Raw genomic sequence first — 15,324 nt, 5'->3', positions numbered from 1 at the left:
CAATTTATGATGGTGCTGCAATGTCCACGGGAACAGCAGGCCATATTTCACACTGAGAAAATCTGTTTTAATACAATATACAGACTTTGTTTTTGTTCTTTTTTTGTTTGTTAAAAAACAAAAAAAAAACCACCTAATTTAACTACACCCTCCACTAGACATTGAGTGGGCGGTCTGGGTGTTAGTTGTTCCGAGACAATAAACCGAGGTAATGTGTGCAGCATAAACATTGCGCACGTAATATAACCCATGGCAACAACAAAAGAAAAAAAAAGAAAAAAAAAAAGAAGAAAATTGAAGAGGACCTTCCCAAGCAAAATTCTGTTGAAAATCATGTAAAAAAAAAACAAAAAAAAACAAAAAAAAACAAAAACAAAAAAACGTGAAATTAAATTTTAAAAAAAGAAAAAAAAGGACAAAAGACAAAAATTCTGTAGAAAATCACAGATAACTATTCATGCACGTTAGAAAACCCATGGCAAAACAATAGACTGTCCCCGGCAAAATTCTGTAGAAAATCACATTGATAATAAATCATACTTTTGCAGATCGAAGAAAAAGGCACAGCAGTGTGACTAGCTGTCCATGGGGACAGGAGCCTAAATTTCCCCGAGAAACCTGTTGTGACAATACAATATACAGACCGCGATTTTTACTTCCCACTCCACTAGGACCTACAGTGGTGGTCTGGATGCTAGTCATTCTGATGAGACGATAAACCAAGGGCCTATGTGCAGCATGCACTAAGCGCACGTAATAAAAACGTGGGGGTGCACTTCGGTGACTTACTCTCAAATTTACAATCCCCTATACAAGACTAAGTGGTGGTCTGGACGTTAGTCATTCGGATGAGTCGATAAACAGAGGACGGTATTGTGTGCAGCATACACTTAGCGCACGTAAAAGAGCCTATGACAAAAGCGTTGTTCCAGGCAAAATTTTGTAGAAAAAATCATAAAAACAACTAAAACTTTCAGACAGAAAAAAAGTGGTGTCGCAGCACAATGGCAACAAGCTCTCCCTCGGGAAAGCTCGGATTCCATACAGATCAAAAACGTTGTCAAGTAATCATATAATAACATATATAGACCGGGATCTGGGCGAGTCATTTGGATGAGACGATAACTGACCCACGCCCGGAAAGCAGCATGGACACGTAAAAGAACCCATGGCAACTGAAGGGTAATCCCGGGCAAAATTCTCTAGAAAATCAATGATATTAAAACAAATACACTAGCAAAAGAAAAAAAGTGGTTCTGGACTGTGGCGATGCACTATCCCCGGGGACAGTAGCCCGAGTTTAGCGTATATGGATTTGACCGAACGCAGTGACGCCTCCTTGAGCTACTGATACTGATACAGTAGCCCGAAATTCACACAGAGAAATCGTTAACGAAAATACAATACAATACAGTACAGTACAATACAGTACAGTACAATTCAAAATATCTGACTTGAAGTGTAGCCTAATGGTTGGGCGCTCGACTTGAAGGCGAATGTTCCAGGTTCGATTCCCACACGGGTAGGAATTTTATTATTATTATTATTATTTTATTTTTTTTTTTAACTGCACCCGGGGAGCGTGGCCCGAATTCCACATATGTTGTGACAAGACCGTGACAAGAGACACGACAAAGTGGTACACAACGGAAACACACTTAAGCATTGTGTCCTCCCCCCCCCCCTCTTGACAAAAAAAAAAAAAAAAAAAAAAAAAAAAAAAAATTTGAAAATCGGAAAATTATACATTTAACCTGACGGAAATTTGACAATTTCAAAACTTACGGGATCGGTAAAAATACAACTTAACGCCACTGGCCCGCAGAAGTTCAAATTTCGCGGAATTGCGACAAAGAAAACTCGTAAACGTTACTGGTAGCGCCGCAAATCAAACTCGGAAAATGAAAATGGCGTGACGAATCAATAACTGTCGGAACCGTAACGGTGAACATTCGAAAACTGATGGAAAATTACAAAGAAATTCTTAAGATTGACGGGTAGCGCAACAAGAACACTCGGAAAACGAAAATGATGGCGACAAAATAAATGTCGGAACCGTTACGGTGAAAAATCGTTAATTGGCGGAAACGTCATTAATTCGAAACTGACGGAATTAGAATTTAGGGCGATTTACACTGTACCCGTCTTAAAATTCATTTCCAGACTTCATATCTGATATGAACTGTTTAGCGTCAAGAAAGTACGAAAGTGTTGCATTTTTGTAATTTTCTGTTTTAATGCCCCTCCAGGGAGCTTATTGAAGGCATTTTTCAGACATTTTGCAAAGCAGTTATAACAGAGGGGCGCGTATACCGAAAGAACAAAGCAGCTTTTCTCAAGCTGGCATTGGTAAGTGAATCAGTCAACTTATGTTTGGGCACAAATTTAGTAACTACCTTTCTTCTTTTGTTTCCTTCTTTCTCTCTTTATATGCAATACTATTTCATTTTCGACTTTTTCCCTGATACACCTGGACGATTTCCTTCCAATTCCACACGAACCAGTAATTTCATCTCGCAGTCGAATTTCAGACCTGTACTGGTTTGGTCACTCTAGATGAATGTAAAACAGGTCTGGTTTATTTTTGGAAAAAATTCCGGGACCGTCGTTTTGCCAGTCTAAATCGCCCTCGAGAAGCTAATGGGAATGCGGTCACGTGAACATGAAAAAAACTAAGACAATGAAACTCAGAAAAATGACGTTAACACGGACAAACTCTTGAAAATGACGGTAACAAAATGAAGAGGCCGCGAACAAACTCGCGAAAATGACGGGAACGCGGACAAACTCTTGAAAATGACGGTAACAAAATGAAGAGGCTGCGAACAAATTCTTGAAAATGACGGGAACGCGGACAAACTCTTGGAAATGACGTTAAAATGAAGAGGCTGCAAACTCACGAAAGTGACCGGAACGCGGACAAACTCTTGAAAATGACGTTAACAAAAAGACGAGGCTGCGAAAAAAACTCACGAAAATGACGGGAACGCGGACAAACTCTTTAAAATGACGGTAACAAAATGACGAGGCTGCGAAAAAAACTCACGAAAATGACGGGAACGCGGACAAACTCTTGAAAATGACGGTAACAAAATGAAGAGGCTGCGAACAAATTCTTGAAAATGACGGGAACGCGGACAAACTCTTGGAAATGACGTTAAAATGAAGAGGCTGCAAACTCACGAAAGTGACCGGAACGCGGACAAACTCTTGAAAATGACGTTAACAAAATGACGAGGCTGCGAAAAAAACTCACGAAAATGACAGGAACGCGGACAAACTCTTTAAAATAAGAGTTATGCATGCGTGTGAATGATTGTGCGAAAGCGCTTTGATTTGTCTGCACAAGATTCAGCGCCAGTAAATACCATTATTATTATTATTACATATTTTGCTTTGTTTTGTTTGGTTCATTTTATTTATTTCATTTTATTTCTGATATTTTGCTACCCCATCAGCAGATGTACGACCTGTGTTTGTTGTGAATACACGTTCTGAAGGCCGCCAATATACACATGTTAAAGATGACGTGAACCATGTCATCGTTTCATAGTCAGTGTGTTCATGAAAACATGATCGCTTGATATCCACGAAAACAGTCGCGTACATGAGACCGGATGTGCGCGCGAGTACGCGTGTGTGGTATGAATGTGTAAATGTGTCTGTGTGCGCGCGCGTGTGTGTGCGGTTGTATGTATATATATGTGCGTGCGTGCGTGCGTGTGTGTGTGTGCGTGCGTGCGCGCCTGTGTGCGTGCGCGCCTGCGTGCACGCACTGTTTGTGTGTGTGTGTGTGTGTGTGTGTAACTGCGTACAGTATGTACCTTTTCGTGCATCGACAGATCTGTGAAATGGGATACAACAAAAATTGGAGAGTTAATTATCTCAGTGTTGATGACTGAATACCAAAACCTTGCATTTGTTGAGTGTGTACCAAGAAGCTCCATCTGAACATGTTAAACAACTGAAAAGGATTAAGAACTAGATCAGTAATACACTCCAGAAAATAACCAAAACATGTATCTTTTTCTTGCCAATGTTGTTTTGGTGTAGGACCTTTATTTCATCTTTTCTTTTTCTCCCTCGTTGTGGCGAAAAGGGTTTGCTGCCGCAGTTCAACAGGGAAGCTACTTTGCTTTATGTGTCTGTTGCTTCAGTTTGTCTTGATTGTTGTTGGTTTGCTTCCCCTTTCCCCTTCACCCATGTACCGAACTGTTTCCCTTTTAAAGCCGCATTTCTTTATCTCAGTCGTACACATGCACCGCCGGCACACGTACAACGGGTTCAGATGCACCTATACTTCGCAACCAACCCAGCTCCCTCTCCCCGCCCCCCCCCCCTCACCCCCCCCCCTTTCTCTCTCTCTCTCTCACATCCCGCCCCTGTCCTGGCGCCTAATAGGCTACTGGTGCTATTTGAAGTGGAAAAAAAATCCCACAAAACTGTTTTGTTAAAGCACACACACACACACGATTTGAAATGGAAGAAAAACTACGGGAAAAAAATGTTAAGAAAGCACAACAGCGCCTGTACTTTCTTCGGCGCCTCAAAAAGTTCGGAATTAAAAACGAAATCATGGTTGATTTCTACCAAGCAGTCATTGAAAGTGTGCTAACCTTCGCTATTACTGTTTGGTACGGAAAGATTTCCAAGGCAGAAGTTGCAGCCCTTAACAGAATCGTAAAAACTGCCACCAAGATTACCGGGGCTGATCTACCTTCTCTAGAAGACATATATTATAAGCGGCTACTCAAAAATGCAAAATCAACCAGCCAGGACGAATCACATCCAGCTTTTGGGATTTTCGAGGTGCACCCCTCTGGTGGACGGTACAGAAGTATAAGGACGAAAACCAATCGCTTCGCCAATAGCTTTTCCCCCAAAGCAGTCAATGCCCTGTCTCTCGAACAAATCCAGTATGACAACTAGAATTGTGCAATCAACAACCATTTACCTGAAGATCTAGTCAGCAGTCCCATCCACATGTAATATGCGGCTTCTGTTCAAACGTGTGTGTGTGTGCGCGTGCGTGTGTGAGAGAGAGAGAGAGAGAGAGAGAAAGAGAGAGAGAGAGAGTGTGTGTGTATTTGTGTGTGGGTGTGTGCGTGCGTGTGCAGTACGTGTATGTGTGAGTATGCACAAGTTTTTATACTGATATGCACTTGTATATATCCTAATTTGTACTGTATCTGTGTATGATTTTCGTTTTATGTTCGTATCTTGTTATGTACAAAATCCCCCCCCCCTCCCATTTATTCTTTGTGACCCCGGTACACTTGGTAATAAAGACATTCTAATCTACACACAAACACGCGCGCGCACACAGAGTTGAAATCAATTAAGGATCAACAAACATACATGTGTTGCTTTGTCTCGAATCAAATCATATTGCAGAGCATTGCACTGCGTTGGGTGCCATGTGCGGTGAGGGAAATAATCATGAACCAGGGGAAGTGACAAGGCAGGCAGACTGAGCACAATCAATACCAACATTATCTCTCTTGGAATAGAAACCTGAGTGGTAACAGAGGCGTAGACATTCTCTCTCTCTCTCTCTCTCTCTCTCTCTCTCTGTGTGTGTGTGTGTGTGTGTGTGTCTGTATGTCTGTGTGTGTCTGTGTGTGTCTGTGTGTACGTCTCCCTCCCTCTCTCTCTCTCTCTCTGTGATGGCTAATGCGCACGTAAACACGCATATGCACCTCAGTGCCGGCGACTCACACACACACACACACACACACACACACACACACACACACACACACACACAACTTCACACATATATATACATGCACACACGGACGCACTCACGCACACAGTGAAAGAAAGAGAGAGAGAGAGGGGGAGAGAGAGAGAGAGAGTCACATTTATGGCAGATCTGGTTTTCTTTGAAAGAAACAAAATAAGCAGAAAGCAAATCCAAGGTACATTTATTTCCATATGGTTTGACCATGTTTCCATTCTCAAAAAAAGAAAAAGAAAGAAAGAAAAATAATCACCACTGCAATGATAATTGCTAAAGGAGAATTTGTTTTTAAAAAGCCATCAAATAGTAAGAATACTTCGTGTATCTTAATTGAGAAGTCTTAATACAATGAACTCCAATCTCCAGTCATAATAAATGTTGCCAGGAGATCTTCTTTAAAAATGCACGAGTCCTCACATGCAGGAAAAGAAAAAAAAAGAAAAAGAAAAAAACAACAACAAAAAACTGGATGGCGGGGGTCGGGGTGGGGTGGGGGGGTGGGGGTGGGGGCAACGTATGAAGCAACAGCCTTCTCTTGAACACAACGGGTGTGGTATATTAAAGACAGAACTATTTTCATGTTGTTATAAACACAAAAAACAATCTCTGCTAATAACATCTGTGTTAACGTATAAGGGAGATGCACAATAAAGCGAAAGGTTGAAAAAAATGGTAATAATAATAATAACAACAACAATTGAGTCAACAAAACAATGGTTTTACATTGGAGTTTCAAAGATGAAATCCGCACTCACAAATAAATATTTATATCTGCATCAACATAAGTGCATAGTTTTAAAGCATGCAATTAAAATGATGTTGTCGAAGCAAAACCTGTTTAATGAATAATGGTTTCGCAATGAAATCCAAAGGCAATTAATAACTGAAAAGGTAAATAGTAACACTAGTGCATACAGAAGATGCATACAAAAATGAACAATAGTTCAAGCAAAATATGTAAATCAGTAGTTTCACTGCGAAGGTCCAACAATATTTGGAATGAGAAGTGTATATTCATATATGCACAACAGATAAGCATGGAAAACTGGTCAAGAAAGAAAACAAGGTTTGAAAAAAAATATCTTCTAACCTTGTTCTGAACCGTTCTCCAAGCGAGGATCGCAAAATCCATCAAACATTTCTTTTGTTTCGTGTGTCAGTTAGTTGCCCCATCAATTTCTTTCAATGTAAAAAAAAAAGCTGACATCAGCATGATTCATATGCCACAGAAATTGGAGAATCATAACCTGACTAGTGTGATACTTGATTCAATACTTTCTGCTGACGTGTAGTGGAATGTGCAAATACTGTAAGTAACGATTTAAAAAAAATGACACCATGAAGAATAAAAATAATTTTGTTTATTTTATACATTTCAGCACAGAATGAACCAGCCAGCCCAAATACTATTGTGCTAACTCTGAGGATGGTGAACATAGGATCTGTCTCTTAAGAACTTAGTAAGTAATAAGTTTGGAAATAAATTGTCTAAATTCAAAATGCAAGCGATGGTAGCGTTCACCACAACATGATTAAAGGAAAATAAACGGTAATACGGTGATGATACAGGAATATAACTCATTTGTAAATAATCATAACAGCGTGCACTCTCTTGCTCAACAGAAAAATCATATCATTTAGGTAAAGGACGTTCAATTTGTACAGTTGAATTGGTGGCCATCCTTATAGCTTTAAATCATCTTGTTGATATACCAATCATAGTAAGTAATATCCTATTTTGTGTTTATTCTCAATATGTTTTAAAAAGTTTGCCCCTTTTTGAGAATAATCAAAGAGAAGATTTACTGTTTGAAAATAGGTATTTATTGCACTCCCTATTTGTGAAGGGTACAAATGTTGAATTTAGTTGGATACCATCCCACACTGGATTCCGTTATAATGACCAAGCAGACAGGGCAGCAAAAATGAAGCAAAGAATCATATAGATATTATAAAATTATACTGCTCATTGTCATACAAGGAAATAAGCAATATATTAGAAAGAGACTTTATAGGTGCTTGAATTCAAGTCTAAAACCTCGTCAGCTGACTCTCTCAGACTTTGGTCCGATTCACTGACCAATTCTGAGTTTAGCTCTCAGACTATTATCAAATTTATTACGGACCAAGTATTGTTCTCATGTCAAGTGCATATGCTGAAGTAACCTGACAATTAAGCATATAATTTTTGACTGTAGCTTGATGAAGCCTTATGTACACGAAAGTGTGTCTTCACAAGTGACTGAGAGCGTTGATGTTTTTGACTTTTTGCATTCATTATCAGTTGTTTCGCTTGTCAGTTTAACGACTTCTCTTTTACGAAGTCCTTTAAGTAAATTTCTGTAATTGTATTTAGAATTTTTTTTTCTTTTTTTCAAATTTCACCCTCATTTGCCCAGTTCCCCCCAACCCTCCATTCATTCACATCTCCCACCCCTTCTAACCGATAATACTCAAATGTATTCATAAATACTTGAACAAAATGTCTTCAATCACCGATATGTGTGACGGGACATTAAACACAAAATTCTTCTTCTCTCTCGTTCAGCACATTCTCGGAAACAATCCTCAACCTTTTTTGAATTTCAGTTTCAGTTTCAGTTATGTGTGTGTGTGTGTGTGTGTGTGTGTGTGTGTGTGTGTGTGTGTGTGTGTGTGTGTGTGTGTGTGTGTGTGTGTGTGTGTGTGTGTGTACTTAGAATGGATTTCTTTTGCAGACTTTGACCAGAGAGGACAACACTTTTGTTGCCATGGGTTTTTTCTCGGTGCGTCACAAGTACGTGCTGCACTGGGGACCTCGGTTTATCCTGATATCCCAATGACTGGACGCCCAGTTTGATTTTCCAGTCCAACATGCCAGAAAGGGGAGAGAGCGGGACTGGAACCCAGGCCCTCACGGACAGGTAAGCGTCTTAACCATTCTGCTGCAACCTCAACACCTCCATCTGAGCTTTTCTTGAGCATTGAATTAATCATCATCTGAGATCGAAGCAGCTGTCCCAGATTTCGCGAGGCTGTCATGTCAGTACACGCTTCCGCGTGCTCCCACACACGTGCAGTTGTGCTGCCTATGTTGAGACACCAGTATACAATACCACCACCAACAAAAACAATTCACACGGGCACTGTTATAAGCTCGTATATCATACTATCTGTTATAAGCTCGAATATCATACTATACATTGTGATGCACAGTAATATTTTGTTTCAGTTAACAAGACGGATCTTTATTCAGTTTAGGTAATCACCATCCCCATCACACATAAATCCATTATTCAACAAATTCACGCACTTTTTGCAAACTCACTTCTTCCATCCCAAGCCATTGCCAAAGCAAAATGTCGCTTGTCACTGACATACTTGTCACTGACATACTTGTCATTGACATTCAGCCGTACTACAAGTTATATACCAAGATTTTGCGAACAAAAGATACGTTCACTTTATTTGCTGTTTTTTGTTTGTTTGTTTTTTCTCGGTTGGGAAACATACCTAATGGGAAACCTCGACTAATTAATTTCATTTCATTATTGATACTGATAAATAAAAGAATACATCTTTGTTATCAATAAATAGATAAATAAATAGATAAGTAATTAAGCCGACTAAGTAAATGAATAGAATAAACGAAATATGGATGTTAACAACATCAACATTCATTCTATTCTCACTGAGAATGAATATGTCTAACAAGAAAACCAAACAAGTCTCAGCAATAATACACAGTAGATTTAATCAATGACAATGCTATTGCGCCAAACCTAAAGTAACAATATGGCACACAATCCAAACAATCAAAGTGGCACTTCAAAAACCAAATACAAACAGTTCCAGCAGGTAATCGTAAAAATAAATCAACACGGAAGTATAAAATCAGCTCATAACATTTTGTAATCAGTAGAGAAGGGTAAATTTGTAGAATGCGCGCGTGCGTGTGTGTATGTATGTGTGCGTGCGTGCGTGCGTGCGTGTGTGCGTGTCTGTGCGCACGCGTGCGCACATGCGTGCGTGCGTTTATGTACCAAGTTCTCTTATCCATGTGACAAACATTTTCATCAACAAAACATATACACAAAGCTTCATCACAGAATATATTCAGGCACTGCACAAACAACGCAAAATTTCCAGGTGAACCCACCATCTTTGGAGTGAAAAAGCAAACAAACAACCAAACAAAACAACAAAGACAAAGAAAACACTTACAGCCGTAAACCAGAGCTGCCATTCCTGTTTGCAGATCAAGTCTCTTGTTGTCGAGCCACCAGCCAGAGACCAAACACGACGCAAGCCCGCTAACATGACACTGAATTCAAAGTTTTGAATTCTACACATTGTTTGAATTCTACACATTCCATTTGAATGAGAGAACCAGTCAAACGATCCAAATGACGTCATTAGAACTAGAATCCAATCAGCCCATTGTTTTCGTTATATATATATATATATATATATATATATATATATATATATATATATATATATATTCTTATATGTGATATTTCATATCACATACATATAATTTTGTTAAATATCATTTCATTTTTTCTATTTTTTCTTCAGCTCGTGCTTTCTCTGCAAATATGCTTGTATCGTTTAAAGCTTGTAGGACTGTCCAGATGTGTCTGCTGAATGTCCATTATTTAACGCCGCGGAGACAGAGAGGAAACTGGAGATGTGGTCAAGGAGAAAGTGGGTCACATTATGTCAATGGTCAAACTGGGTCACTCGAGAAAACAGGTGGGAGGTGAACGCAATCTTTTTTCTTTTTTTTTTTCCACCTTGTCCTTTTCAGAGTATATATAAGACACAGCCATGAAGGAGAAACCAAGGCAAATTCTGATATTGTCACTGAAGAAGAGAAAGCTGGATACGGCACACAGACGGATCATAGAAACCATCTTTGACAAGTACCAAAGACAACAACACTGATATTGTCACTGACAGTTGTCCACGACCGCCTGAAACACCACCTATACACGAAACTCCGTATCGGTGACACAGGGCAGTGCCCCTGCAGAACAGGCAGCCAGACAACAGAACATCTGCTGCAGTCCTGCCCGCTCCACCAAGCGCTCCGAGAGAAAACATGGCCCGACCCAATCCCAGCGGCCCGGAAGCTCTACGGAGGACTGGAGGACCTGCGACGTACTGCCGCCTTCGTCGAGGAGACGGGGGAATCCATCTGATAAATGACGAACGAGACAACAACAATTGACAGTCGTGTCCCGTTTGGACAGCCGCACCTGACAATGTGTCCAACACAGACACGGAAAGCAGTAGAGTGCCCTCTGCACCCCCCTCCCGCCCCCCATCCCCACCCACCCTGGTCTGCTGGTTGCCAAACAAATACTGAGCGGACCACTGTCTACCAGTTCTTCAACAGCTGCCTTGGAGCTACTGCTGTTTTGACGATGACAAATCCAGACCAGAACCAGAACCGAACCAGAACCAGCGGCTATACTATAAAACCTCGTTTTTGTGTGTCTTGTTCCATGAACCAAACATAAGACCCGTTTAAATATGCAGTAATGGAAACTCCCTGGCCTAATTGTACTGCATTCTTACAGGCCTGCGTTTTACAACTGTTTGTTTTGAAATCAATAATCTATATAAACTGGCGAAACAACTGAAACTTGGTGTATACAAATCTGAAGAACTGGCCATTCATGTGTGAGTGTCTTGTTTGTTTGCGCGTTTATTTATTTAACATCATTTTGTAAGTACATATTATGTAGATAAAAAGACAAGAAGGTGTTTGTTCACCCTGCCAATCACAAGGAACTACTTATCTCAAGAGTCTGTGTTGGTCATTCTCACCCGTTGACAGTTCTGTCTCACAGTCTCGACAGTCAACTCTAACTTAGGGGTTAGAAGCGAACAGGTAGCACAACACGAACGGCGTGACTTGCGGTAAACGTGAAGTTTTCAAATGAAAAGATCGTGTTCCTTTTTCCAACAGCCGTCACAAACCTAATGTGTGCTTATTTCAGGAGAGGACGTTGTGTAAGATTTTCTTGTTGTCCTGTTCGTCTATGATTGTGTTGCATCACGAGAACTTCGAAATAAACCAAAAATATTGCTTGAACCAAGGCATCAATTTACTTCCTAATCAAACAATTTTTTTACCTCCGAAAACGGAGTATGGCTGCCTACATGACAGGGGTAAGAACGATCATGCACACAATAGATTCCTGAGATGGAGATGACAATCGGTGAAAATGACCACAACAGCCTTTTGCAAGAGATAAGATAGCAACTTGTTTGCCAGTTTAACGAACAGTCATTGTAACATTTCCAGAGAATATTTGGACCGTGCATGACGAAAATCTAGCAATGAATCGGGAATGTGAGAACAATGGCATGCCTCTTAAAAACACCGTGTGTGCATCGTAAGGAAAATATTCACATGTTTTCAGGATTCAGAATTTCGCTTTTAATAAACTGGACGATTGCTGAATTACACCAGTTTCAAGTATCAGCAATCGGAGGGCTTCAGAGAACGAAATTAAAGGACTAATATTCTGTATTTCTTTCCTGACCATTATTTCAATGCTCGCAGATTCGAGAAACTGTTGCCGGATGACTGTGATGATTACTGCGAAACTGATGACTGTAATACTTCATGTTTTCCTCATGTGTTCCTTTTCTTTGGCAACTTTCAAAATGGGTTGGTATCAACAGTTCGCAATGAACGTGCATGCGCACTGACACACACACACACACACACACACACACACACACACACACACACACACACACACACACACACACACACACACGTCCGTGCGTCTTCAAACCGCTTTAGTTGTTTGGACTTTTTTTTCCCTCTCCATTTCAATGCCGTGTTTACAAAGCGCCAAATGAGAACGGCAACTTCAAATGTCTGTACTTATCTGCAACCCTGAACAAGCTTATTATAGTGCTGTGCTGACCAGTACTTGTTAAATTTCATCTGAGCTGTGACAAAAGCTTTAGCTAAGCACTTGTTAAATTTTATATGAACTGTGACAAAAGCTGCTCAGCACTTGTTAAATTTCGTATGAACTGTGACAAAAGCTGCTCAGCATTTGTTGTTAAATTTCATCTGAACTGTGACAAAAATTGCTCAGCATTTATTGTTTAATTTATCCGAACTGAGATAAAAGTTACTCAGCATTTGTTGTTAAATTTCATCTGAACTGTGACAAAAGCTGCTCAGCATTTGTTGTTAAATTTCATCTGAACTGTGACAAAAGCTGCTCAGCATTTGTTGTTAAATTTCATCTGAACTGTGACAAAAGCTGCTCAGCATTTGTTGTTAAATTTCATCTGAACTGTGACAAAAGCTGCTCAGCATTTGTTGTTAAATTTCATTTGAACTGTAACAAAAGTTGCTCAGCATTTTGTTGTTTAATTTCATCCGAATTGTGACAAAAGTTGCTGAGCATTTGTTTTTAAATTTCATCTGAACTGTGACAAAAGCTGCTCAGCATTTGTAGCTAATTTTCATCTGAACTGTGTTGTTAATTTTCATCTGAAATGTGACAAAAGTTGCTCAGCATTTGTAGCTAATTTTCATCTGAACTGTGACAAAAGTTGCTTAACATTTGTTGTTAATTTTTATCTGAACTGTGACAAAAGTTGCTGAGCATTTGTTGTTAAATTTCGTCTGAACTGTGACAAAAGTTGCTCAGCATTTGTTTTTAATTTTCATCTGAACTCTGACAAAAGTTGCTCAGCATTTTGTTGTTAATTTTTATCTGAACTGTGACAAAAGTTGCTCAGCATTTTGTTGTTAATTTTCATCTGAACTGTGACAAAAGTTGCTGAGCATTTGATGTTAATTTTTATCTGAACTGTGACAAAAGTTGCTGAGCATTTGTTGTTAATTTTTATCTGAACTGTGACAAAAGTTGCTGAGCATTTGATGTTAATTTTTATCTGAACTGTGACAAAAGTTGCTGAGCATTTGATGTTAATTTTTATCTGAACTGTGACAAAAGTTGCTGAGCATTTGTTGTTAATTTTCATCTGAACTGTGACAAAAGTTGCTGAGCATTTGTTGTTAACTTTTATCTGAACTGTGACAAATGTTGCTCAGCATTTGTTGTTAAATTTCATCTGAACTGTGTTGTTAATTTTCATCTGAACTGTGACAAAAGTTGCTGAGCATTTGTTGTTAATTTTCATCTGAAATGTGACAAAAGTTGCTCAGCATTTGTAGCTAATTTTCATCTGAACTGTGACAAAAGTTGCTTAACATTTGTTGTTAATTTTTATCTGAACTGTGACAAAAGTTGCTGAGCATTTGTTGTTAAATTTCGTCTGAACTGTGACAAAAGTTGCTCAGCATTTGTTTTTAATTTTCATCTGAACTGTGACAAAAGTTGCTCAGCATTTTGTTGTTAATTTTTATCTGAACTGTGACAAAAGTTGCTCAGCATTTTGTTGTTAATTTTCATCTGAACTGTGACAAAAGTTGCTGAGCATTTGATGTTAATTTTTATCTGAACTGTGACAAAAGTTGCTGAGCATTTGTTGTTAATTTTTATCTGAACTGTGACAAAAGTTGCTGAGCATTTGATGTTAATTTTTATCTGAACTGTGACAAAAGTTGCTGAGCATTTGATGTTAATTTTTATCTGAACTGTGACAAAAGTTGCTGAGCATTTGTTGTTAATTTTCATCTGAACTGTGACAAAAGTTGCTGAGCATTTGTTGTTAACTTTTATCTGAACTGTGACAAATGTTGCTCAGCATTTGTTGTTAAATTTCATCTGAACTGTGTTGTTAATTTTCATCTGAACTGTGACAAAAGTTGCTGAGCATTTGTTGTTAAATTTCGTCTGAACTGTGACAAAAGTTGCTCAGCATTTGTTGTTAAATTTCATCTGAACTGTGACAAAAGCTGCTCAGCATTTGTTGTTAAATTTCGTCTGAACTGTGACAAAGCCTAACCCCGTCGAGCGTTCAGCCAACACCGATGTCTGTCAGGTCTGGTTCGGAATGTTCAACAGCCACTCTGTGCTCCACATTCATGCAGTGCACCTCAGAATAGAAAGAGTTTTCCTCAGGCACCCGCTGCTTCCAGTCACGATCCGGACTCTGGACCTCAGCGAGAAAAGCTCGGGTCTCTGGTCCTTCAAGGATGCTGTCTATCGTCAGCTCGTCGGTACACAACTGCCGGAGCAACCGCCTCAAGCCATCCTTCGTTTGCAAAAGAATGGGATGGTCAGGAAGGTGAGAGGGAGGAGGAGGAGGAGCTGTTTCATTTGGGAAGACCCTGTTCTGCAGAGAGATCTCACTGTTTGAGTGGCTACCTCCAGGGACCTTATCAATTTTGTGGAGTGGGTCGGCGCTGCTGCGGTAGTGTGGGTCTGAGCGGTGGTCGGCTGAACGATGCACGGATTGCGATGTTGCTGCTTTTGCGGAAGCCGCGGCTGCTGCAAGACCAGCCGTGCTGTTCACCTGAGTGCCACAGCAGCAGGTACTGTTGTTGCGACAACCCTCGCTGTGTGTTGGTGAATAGCTGGGTAACCTGCCAGAAGGGGAACTGAGGCACGTGCTGTGGTAGGGAGGGGGGTGGGAGGGGAGAGCGTGCG

At 39.9% G+C, this 15,324-nt stretch overlaps 1 protein-coding gene across 1 annotated transcript in view; it reads right to left on the bottom strand.

Moving 5' to 3' along the window:
- Positions 1–9,108: 9,108 nt before the first annotated feature.
- Positions 9,109–15,324, bottom strand: part of LOC143299971 (uncharacterized) — a 52,232-nt gene continuing 46,016 nt past the window's right edge. Inside the window, exon 18 of the mRNA XM_076613528.1 lies at positions 9,109–15,324. This exon is cut by the window's right edge and continues 1,299 nt beyond it. Within this exon, the coding sequence (XP_076469643.1) occupies positions 14,693–15,324 (632 nt within the window). The 3' untranslated portion in view covers positions 9,109–14,692.

Source organism: Babylonia areolata, chromosome 25 (genome assembly GCF_041734735.1).
Source record: "Babylonia areolata isolate BAREFJ2019XMU chromosome 25, ASM4173473v1, whole genome shotgun sequence".
Classification (NCBI taxonomy): domain Eukaryota; kingdom Metazoa; phylum Mollusca; class Gastropoda; order Neogastropoda; family Buccinidae; genus Babylonia; species Babylonia areolata.
Note: the sequence above shows the minus strand (reverse complement) of the source record. Positions and strands in the feature narration are given on the sequence as shown.